This window comes from Oryzias latipes, chromosome 1, assembly GCF_002234675.1.
Source record: "Oryzias latipes chromosome 1, ASM223467v1".
In the NCBI taxonomy this organism is placed as follows: domain Eukaryota; kingdom Metazoa; phylum Chordata; class Actinopteri; order Beloniformes; family Adrianichthyidae; genus Oryzias; species Oryzias latipes.
In genome coordinates this window covers 7,106,061-7,116,414 of record NC_019859.2, presented here as the reverse complement: position 1 = coordinate 7,116,414, position 10,354 = coordinate 7,106,061, and the positions used below count along the sequence as shown (strand labels likewise).

The 10,354-nt window shown below is 45.3% G+C and overlaps 1 protein-coding gene across 2 annotated transcripts in view; it reads right to left on the bottom strand.

Annotated features, from left to right (window-relative positions):
- LOC101163788 (VPS10 domain-containing receptor SorCS1) overlaps positions 1 to 10,354 on the bottom strand; it is a 167,268-nt gene that overhangs the window by 14,415 nt on the left and 142,499 nt on the right. For both annotated transcript variants that reach the window (XR_002292451.2, XM_011488553.3), the window contains exons 19-21: positions 8,914 to 9,100; positions 6,732 to 6,865; positions 5,220 to 5,343 (exon numbers count right to left, since the gene is read on the bottom strand). Coding sequence is in view for 1 of the 2 variants with exons in the window: in XM_011488553.3 (XP_011486855.2) it covers positions 5,220 to 5,343; positions 6,732 to 6,865; positions 8,914 to 9,100 (445 nt within the window). In the remaining variant the exon portion in view is untranslated. The remainder of the gene's footprint in view (positions 1 to 5,219; positions 5,344 to 6,731; positions 6,866 to 8,913; positions 9,101 to 10,354) is intronic.

Here is a 10,354-nt window from a genome sequence, read left to right as displayed (position 1 = left end):
CTCAGTATGTGCTCTTTCTACCTGACGCTCGCGGAGTCGTACGTCAGAGCGAAGAGCTGCAGTAACGAGCTCCTCGAACGTTCTGGCTTCAGACTGAGAACAGAGATGGTCTTTGATCTGGTTGTTAAGTGATCGATAGAAAACCCCTTTTAGGGCAACGTCCGGCCATCCAGCTTCCACAGCTAGTATTCGAAAGTCAATTAAATGTTCACTTACAGATCGGCTGCGTTGCCTTAATCCTAGAAGGTGGCGCGTCGCCTCCTCAGTCTTGCGGGGTTGATCAAAGACCAGCTGAAATTCACCTAAGAAACGCTCGAAAGAAATCTGAGAAATGGGGTTAGCAGTTAGAAAGGCCTGAGCCCATTTGAGCGCTTTGCCTCTGAGGGAGTTAACTATGAGGGTGATCTTGCTGTGGTCAGCTTGGTAATATCGCGGAGCCTGCTGAAAAATAAGTCTGCATTGAAGAAGGAAACCCCCACATGATTCAACGTCCCCCTGAAAAAACTCCGGTTGAAGCCGGAAATTTTCAGGAATCCCAGAGGCAGCGGATATGTCCAAGCTCCCGGCTGTAGGGGCTGCAATGTTGGTATTAGCATTAGCTGGATATTGTCCGATTGAATTCATCTGGGCTTGAGAAATTATTCTCAGGCGACGAGAAAGGTCCTCCTGAATAGCGGTGACCCGGGTGATGGTACTGTAGAGGAGGTCCAGAAACAGTCCGTGCTGGATGACGGTCTGACGTAGATCTTCCGGGTCAGCTGGGTCTGGGTATTGGCCAGTTTGTTCTGTCATGGCGTCGTAGACGTAGCAGACCCAGATGCTGAAACCCGGAAGAAAACTCACAGCAAGGATGACTTTAAATGGATTTATTTTACCAGAGGTAAATAAGTTTCTGAGGGGATGAGGACGTATTTCCTCCGTGGATTGAACTTGGTGTTTCCTTTGAGCTGATGCAGATGAAGGGGAGGGGGCGACACGAGGACGCGTCGAACTGTGGATCCAGATGGAGCGAGGCTTGGGCGCTGAGGACAGCGGGACCGGCTTGAGGTAAGGCGTGGACGCCGAGGACGGCGGAAACCAGCTTGGAACGAGGCGTGGATGCCGAGGACGGCAGGACCAGCGTGGAGGGGAGGAACCAGCGTGACCAAGGTAGGAACCGGAGTGAGTATAACAAACTGGCGTAGAATTCTGGTGAGAGCTCCCTTATGAAGACCGGCAGGATGATGAGAAGATGAGGATCAGCTGGTTCCAATCAGCAAGGTGGTGAGAGCTGTAGGAGGGGGGGAGGTGAACTGACAGGCACCGTGACATTAAATCTGTCTAGACTCCAAACAAACATTTTTTTATGGTAACTTATGTTTCAACAATCGACACCAATTTTCACAGACCTAAAGCTGAACATGTCCCATAGCTCCCTGAATATTTTCATAGATATAAAATGAACTGGTCATTCTAACATCTGGCATTCTAACATCTAACATCTTACATGTCAAAGCCTCTCTCAGCCTGGCTCTGCTGAAGGAGTCGTGTTACAACCCCGCCCCCTCCTGCTGGGACCCCTGCTATGTAAATTAGCAAGCAGTGAACAGAGAGATGAGGAGTAAGAATGGTCATTACTCAGGCATGCATAATCCAAAGACAGCCAGTTAAACACTGAAAGACATATTTTTTCGGTATGTCTTTCATACATCTTTAGTATTAAAAACTCTCCAAGATGAATGTGCCTGACTCCACCTGCAGGTGGATCACAGACTTCCTGACGGACAGACAGCAGTATGTGAGGCTGGGGAAGCTCGTCTCAGATACTCGGACCACAAGCACCGGATCCCCCCAGGGCTGTGTCCTTTCACCCCTGTTACTCTCCCTGTACACAAACAGCTGCACAGCTGGTCACCTGTCTGTCAAACTCCTGAAGTTTGCTGACGACACCACACTCATCGGCCTCATCTCTGACGGAGATGAGTCGGCCTACAGGAGTTAAATAGCCAGGCTGGTGTCATAGTGCAGCGCTTACAACCTGGAGCTTAATGCTCTGAAGACAGTGGAGATGACAGTGGACTTCAGGAAGGCCCCAGCCCCCCTCCCCCCTGTCATCCTCTGTGACTCCCCGGTGACCTCTGTGGAGTCCTTCTGCTTCCTGGGAACCATCATCAGCCAGGACCTCAAGTGGGAGCAGAACATCAGCTCCATCACTAAGAAGGTCCAGCAGAGGATGTACTTCCTGAGGCAGCTGAAGAAGTTTCACCTCCCTGAAAAGATGCTGGTAGACTTCTACGATGCCATCATCGAATCCACCCTCACGTCCTCCATCACAGTCTGGTTCGCTGCGGCCACGGCCAGAGACAAGGCCAAGCTGCAACGCGTCATCCACTCAGCAGAGAAGGTGATCGGCTGCCACCTCCCGTCTCTCCAGGAGCTGGAGGCGGGCAGCCAGGATTGTAGCGGACCCATCTCATCCAGGACATAATCTCTTTCGGCCCCTCCCTTCTGGCAAGAGGCTCCGGTCCATCAGGACCAGGACCTCGCGCCACAAGAACAGCTTCTTCCCCACTGCAGTCAGCCTGCTGAACAGTACCCCAACTCCCCCAAGTGACCCCCCCGCCCACCAAAGGACTGTCGGTGACACTTACAGGCCCCACCATCCCAGCCCATCTGTGCTCCCACTTTACTTCACCTTACTCTACTGTATATAGTGTGTTGTTGTTGTTAACTTAATTTTTAACTTATTCTTAATTGCACTATGCACCAATTCAAAGAGTTGGGCGTCTCACCATGCATAAATGTTGCTCTCACGTGCACATTCCTTGTCCAATCTCACTGAAATTCAATGGACATGATGAAGCTTCCATTCTGAACCCATGGATATGACAACTTTGGACGAGCTCTATAGCGCCACCTAGTTATTGCATGGGGCACATTATGCCCTGTTTTTTCTCTGTGCTTTGTCCGATGTTCATAAAATTACAACAGTAGATACTCAGAAGGGTTTTCTCTCATCGTTTAGAGTTTCATGGGTATACACCTGACGGTGCCTGCGCAAGCCACCGCCAAACAGGAAGTGGTTGATTGCGTTGTAGTCAGATAATTAAAAATTCATAAAAAATCAGCCGTTTGTATCACGAGGCTGAGATTTCAGAATGAGATGCCTCCTACATATCTCCAACTTAGTGTCCAGAGCCAATCACTTTTACACTTAAGGCCTACTGGTGAATGAAGCAGCAGTAATGCAGACATTTTGGAAAGTCTGGGTCAGCTTTACAGTGAGTGATGAAACCTGTTTGTCTATTGATCATAGCAGGAGCCCCGTCTGCAGTCACTGCTACCAGCTTTTCTAATGGTACCTTTTTCTGCACAAAAACTTCTTTACCGTGTAATACATTTCAACTCCTCCTATATTTGTTTGTAAGGGCAGTTCTGTCAAGAGTTCTTCTCTTGATGTAAAGAAAAACAAAAAAAACAAACAAACACACAGCTGCGCTGCACTGCTGCTGTCTAGAGATTCTTCAAACTGGATGCAAAACAACATGCGCTTTGCAAGATCCCGGTCCACCTGATCGGCCAAGTTATCAAACATAGCTGACACATGTCTAGACATTGTAGTGGAAATTAGATCACTTCTATTTTTCACATCTTTAGGTACAGTGTTAATGATTATCATCATTGCTTGATTGACAACTTTTTAATCTGAAAAGGCCTTCTGGATGAGAAAATGAGCAGGACTAAACAAAGCTTTGTTTGAATTTTTTTTTCACAATATATGCAAAAATATCAGTCCTTAAAGGAAACAGATTACAGCCCCCCCACCCCCACCCCCACCTTTCGCCGACAGGCTGCTGTCATGTTAAATGTGGCTTGCAGGTCCAGAATGCAGAAGGAAGAACGACACAAAACGGCTCGAGCAGGGCGTTGCTCATTCACTCACTCGTTCATGCTATATGCAAAAGTCTTTGTCCCTTAAGGCAACAGATTACAGTACCCCCCCCCACACCCCCCACAGGCTGCTTTCCTATTGACATTAGCTTGAAGCTCCAGAATGGACAAGAAAGAACGACGAGAATGGCTCGAGCAGGGCGTTGCTCACGGGGCGGTCGCTCATGCCAGGCGGTCGCACGTGCTCGGGCCCGCTAAATGCTACTTGTAGCTTTAATTTTGAATTGTTTTGCTTTAAAGTACTGGTAGCCATTTGTTGCCAGCTCCTGCAGCCCTTGAGCAAAAATCTGTCTCTCTTTTTCTTCTGGCTCAGCAAGTTTTTCTTTCTTTTCTACTTGCAGATGATATCCAGAGAATATAGATTGCCTCAAGTGGTATTGAAGTAGAGGATGTCTGCATAACCAAGTAGGGGGCAGAAGTTGAGAAATTATTTCAATTCAATTCATTTTCACCTATATAGCCCAATATTTGCAACAATAGTTATCTCAATGGGCTTCATGCCGATGATCGTGTAATAAACATGAATCATAAAGAACATGAAGAAGAGACCTCAGGGGTGCCCACATGAAGTAGGGATCCTCTCCCAGGACGGACAGGCGATGCACCAGAACTCTTAGAGAGAATTAGCATATCTAACCCTACAACTACATATTTAAATGGTCCAGCAGATGAGCTTCATCCAGATGAGTGGGGGGACGGTTCATATTTGTTTTCTATAATAGAAATTAAAGCAACTAACTGGTTAATGCAGTGTGCAAAGACAGTAGTTAAATTTATTTTTATGTATTTTGCTGGTGGTAATGTTTATTAAGTTGAAACCTTTTCGTTTTGCCAAAATGTTCCCCACAGTCATTGGATGCCTCAAATCAACTGCACTATACTGTTCCACAAACAAAGCCACAAAAGAGACCCATTTAATAGTGTTTTGTTTTAAAACACACCAAACGGGTCATTTGCAGATAACACCTAAAGCAGTTTACTGTCTTTAGAATTATCCATTTGCATAAGCATTTTGGATTCCACTATCTTGCTGAGTTTGCAGCATTTTTTTATAAAGAAGAAAGCTGGGAAAGCTCCTCCATGCCGCAGGTGATTAAACATAATAAAGCACAAGCTCAGCACTTCTGCAGTACTTTATTTACTAAACTATTTAAGCTCTTCTATATGTACTTCTAATGATCAAAAATGGATTAAAATGGATTTCAATCCATTTTAACCACTCCTCACAGTGGTTCATTTATCGTGCCGACTCGTCCTGCAGAATCTCAGGGGACGTGGAATTGACTCACCGTGGACGGCGATGGTTTTTCTGTCCTGCAGGATGGCATTCCCTGCAGACACCTGCACAGTGACCGTGTTGACACCTTCCCGGGAAAACGTGCACGCCATGCTTCCCTCAAGGGTGATTATCGGCTGCAGGGGGAGATGCACAGAGACGGAGATGGAGAGAGTCAGAGTCTGGGCATTCCTGTGAGACGCGCCGTTATCAGCAGCTGGTTAATGTCTCACAAGGCTGTTATTTACACTACGGAGGTGTCAGCATGCTGATGCACCCACAAAAACACACATGCACGCTCAGCAAACACACTGTCAGCCTACAGAGACCCTCTTCTTGTCATTACTCACGACTCAATTTGCCCTTCAGATTACTTTCAGATGCTAAAACTGCCAGAGTTTATTACCGGTTTATGTTACTCGCTCTCCTCATGGAGAGTTCCTGATGGAACTGACATATAATACAAATAAAACCATAATTATGACAGGAACATGATTCATCTAAAGCTGGCAGAACACATTTGGTTTGTCTGAGTTTTTCAGACTCTGTCATTTGTTGAACTCTAATATCCTACTTCTATTTAAAGTTCCATTCCAATCATATTCTTATCTATTTTAAAAGCGTTCCCAGTGGTCTTTAAATTTGTCAGTTTTAAGCTAAATCACACAACCTGTGTTGTTTTCTAGGACAACACAGGTTTCTTCATAGCTGCAATATTTCATTTGCAATTTTTCCTCTGAGTTGTGGGCAGAAATTTTGGTTTTGCGTTGCCCCCCCATTTATCCATATTTTTAATCCACACTCTCCTCCTGTCTTAAAACCCAACCCTAAAATTACAGGTACCACAAAAATGGCTATCCATGTCTACGGTTTTGTGCCAGATCCTTGTTCAAATGTGTACAACAAAGATGTACGTGGATCTATTCGTCTGCAAGTAGATGCATCAATATGGAGTGCTGCAGGTCTGCCAATTGTAGCACCTACATCACTGCTACAAGCTTTTTGCAGTGGCATTTTTTTGTGTGCTCCTGATTTGAATGAAGAAATACACAGAATTGCAATTTTAATCTTAATATTTCTCATATATGTCCTCCATCATGAGAAAAATGCCACAGGAATATCTTAAAAACACCTAAAACCAGATTTTGAATGGATTGGGTCTTCAAGGTCCTCTATAATAATCTTATACAATTGGTCACCTGACAGATTCAGAATATTTTAAGACAAAGCTTGAGATGAGAAGTTTCATAAAAGTAAATCAGAATGCTTAAATGGATAATATGCTTTTATTTGTCAAAAACATTTGGTGTCAATAAAAGTTTTGAATCCAACAAATTGCCTGCCCCGTTTTGTTCATTTTAGTGGCTGTATCTCCAACGTTTGCTTTGTATTGTTTTTTGTATTGAAAGCCAAAGTATCCCACAGAGAATCCAAGTTAGTTTGCGGTATAAACATCTCAAAAAACATCTCCCTAAAAGAAGCTGATGTTCTGGCTGATGATACAGTGACACCACGCTCTCCATACCTCAGTGTTATTTCCGATCCACCAGATGTAGGTGACCGTTCCCACTTGGCTAGGCCACAGAACAGCCGTCAGGTTCACTTCCTTGTTCCTCACCACCACAAACGGAGCTGAGAGATGGATGTACTCCAGCTGACCTGCTTGAGCACACGCATACATCAGAGCAAAGGCGATGCTTTACGCTACAGCATTCAGAGGAGGGAGAAAATAGAATTAGCCACTGAGATAAAGGAAAAATGCCCAGAATTCAGCCTTGCGCTGGGACCAATGGTCGCCATCTGCGTGTTATTTTTCATCTGCAGCCTCCAGAGCTTGCAATGGCTCCATTTGTACTGCTGGCACATGGGATGGACAGATTGTTGGGGGCAAAGGCGATCCCCGATCAATATGTCAGCTCTTTTACATCTGTCACGCCCTGAAAACGTCAAATTGGTCAGCCCTGTTACATATGCTGCGGCAGCAGCTTCTGTGGGCCGAGTGACCATGAAGTAGAGCCCTGCGCGGGACTATTTTCTTCATCCCGCTCCCGCCCGCGCCCGCTGAATTTCTGACCAATCCCGCCCGCTCCCGCAAGGTATGCGTTACACTCCCGCCCGCTCCCGCAATATGTATGTCCACTCCCGCCCGCACCCGCAAAACTCATAGAATTTATTCCCGCACAGTAATAGAGATGCATTGATTTTGTATCGTCTCCAGTCCCGCAGGAAAAAACAGTATTTTGTATTGATGATATTAAAGAGATTCGTGTCCCTCCTCCAGCCTCATATTTTCATGCATTCCTCTTTTTTGAAATTTGCAACTTAATTATTAAATATATTTTTACAAATCATGTTCGGTTAAAAGTGTGCATGTGTCCGCGCGCAGACAGACAGCCTGAAGCGCTGAACCAGCCGGTAAAGATGCAGGTCAAAGTCATTTGAATTTATGGAGGAAAAAAACATTAATGGTTAAACAGAGCTGAAAATCTATGAATTAATTTTTTCCTGACAGAAAAATACTTTTAGCTTCAGCCTTTTCCAGTTTTGCTGATTCGCAGATCTGAGAACCATGCGTGACTCACGATGAACCTCGTTTGAGGTTCTTTTCTGCTTCATCCATTGACATCATGTCCCTGCCAGGTAACCTGCTCCATCCTTATCCGCGCAGTGTTGCCGGATAGATTGACAGCTCTTTCATCCGTGTGCTGCGCTGGACTATCGTGTCAACCTACGGTGACCGTATTTTGCGCTCTCTGTGTAGGACACATTGGGAGCGCGGGGATAAACAACTCTCAGCTACAGAGGATGAACAGGTGAACAGGTAGAGAGGAAAAGCAGGTATAGAGGCGGAGGAGGGGCTTTGGCTTCAAACTCTGTCAGAGAGATGCAAACACGGGCGTCAGATTCAGACGCAGCTTTCCCTGCGGGAGTTGAAGCAGAGACTTTCTCTGGGATGATTTTATAAACCCAAACATGGAAACATGATTACCAAGTAGAACTCTTCAAAATTATAAACCTGATCTCTCCACATTCTCCGTGTCTATCATGCATTTATGCACACATCGCTCCATGCAGCGATCAGACCAGAACCTCTAGCTGGTAGCTCCGCCTACACGGGACCGCGGTATCAGGCTTTAAATAACACACTAGAGGCGGGGCGGGGCGTTGTACACCCCCAACAACAGGTTAGATGACAGAGGCCATTAGGCGTCTCTACCTGGTGCCTTCACGGAGCTTCAGTATATAAGAATCCAACAGCCGCACAGCCTAACGTAGACCGCTAATATATATTCATGAGATATTCATGCCAGCACTGATCCCGCGGGGGTTTTTTTTCGCCGCCCGCTCCCGCCCGCAGCACAATTGAAACCGCCCAATCCCGCGAGATTTGGGTTGGGTCCCGCGGGACCCGGCGGGACCCAATCCCAATGCAGCCCTCTACCATGAAGCATACACTGACTTGGGAGGAAGTGTAATGAGATTTGTTCTATCTCACTTGTTTGTTTGGTTATGGGCAAGAAGCATGCTCTGCAGGGAGATAAAAAGCGGGACGCCGCTTACAACTTGACAGCAGCAATTCCACAGAACGTGATAAGAACTGAAGCAGCTAAAAACAGCAAAGGCACAAAATTGAAGATATTTCTATCTGGAGAAACACACAAATACATTTGTGTAGTCATATCTTTTAAAGCCCTCTGGTGCCTCACATGTGACGTGCAGGAAGAGGGTGGCGGTCTCTGAGCCGAGGCTGTTCTCTGCCGTGGCGGTCACTCGGTAGATTCCCACAGCTTTGTAAATGTGTTTGATCCCGTCCTCGATGGTGCTCACGTTGGAGTACGTCAGAGCGTGCCCATCTCCAAAGTCAATGGTGATGCTTGTCCTCGCCCCGTCGCCCTGCAGGACAAACACTTTCAGGAAATGCCCGTTGCCTCGTTGGCAGGAAGATTCTAGCTCTCTTCTTTGAAGAAAAGCATGCTCAAAAAGTCTCCTACACTTCAGAAAATCCAAGCATGTGCTGTTTATAATCACCCCAAACTACTTGTAATGATTCAGAAACAGTAAAATGGTCAACTGTTAGTAAGGCATAGCTAATCTGTCTCGTGAATTTCAGTGGTTTTAGGTACTCTTGCTGTTTTAGAATTTCCTTAAATACTAGTGAAGAACTCTGTCAAGGTTCAGGTTCATCCCAGACATGATCCTCTCCATTCTCTCTTCTGCTAGCAGGACTCTCAGTGGTAGAAGAGTTCATCCACGGACAGACTCCAGAAATCACTTCTGGTTTTTACTCCAACTGTCTCTGAACTTTTGCTCTAAAATAACTTGGGTTATTTATAAAAAGACAGTTTACACCAGTGGCTGTCCCAAAGTGCTCTGCAAAAATTAAGAAACATCAAACCTAACCTAAATCATAACAATTCATTACAATTGTTATGATTTAACTTCAATAATACCAATAAGACCAACGTGTCCTAACTGTTTTAATACCAGCCTTTTTAGGAGACTTATGGAGCGTGAGCCGAGCACATCACGAGAGGCACTTTTTTATGAGTGAAGTTTGGTGGATTGATTACAAGTGTTTCTGCTCCCTCCAATTTAGCGTTAAACTGTTGACTGTGGATAGCAGGGATTTCCTCTAGAGTCCACCCTAAACAGTCTATGAAAGAACAAAACACATTTCACCATTTAAGACCACATAAAATGTCAGACACGGTTTGGGAAGTTCAGAAACAGCAGAAACTTTGCTTTGAGTTCAGTATGCAAATTTACTAGGAGAGCCCCTCACATTCCCTTTAAAAGAGATGTGAGTCTGTTTGGTAACCATAGCAACAGGTTTGACAGATGCTGCATCTGTGCTGGTCTGTCAAGTCCAACCCTTTACGAACTTGCTTAATCACACTGATCTGTGAATCCCTGCCCCTTTTTCTGTCAGTGGAATAACAGTGATTTCCTCACGTTGAACTGACCTGGTTCATGCTGGTCAATGGAGTCTGTTTTTGCACCTACACATACTCTAAATGCATTTTTATTTTGATGCAAACAGGGATATTATGCTGTAAAAAACAATCAATTATCACACCAGTGTTAAATTAGGAAATACATGATTTGCACCACGTTGACGTGGATGTTTTTCTTTGAAAAAAAAAAAAA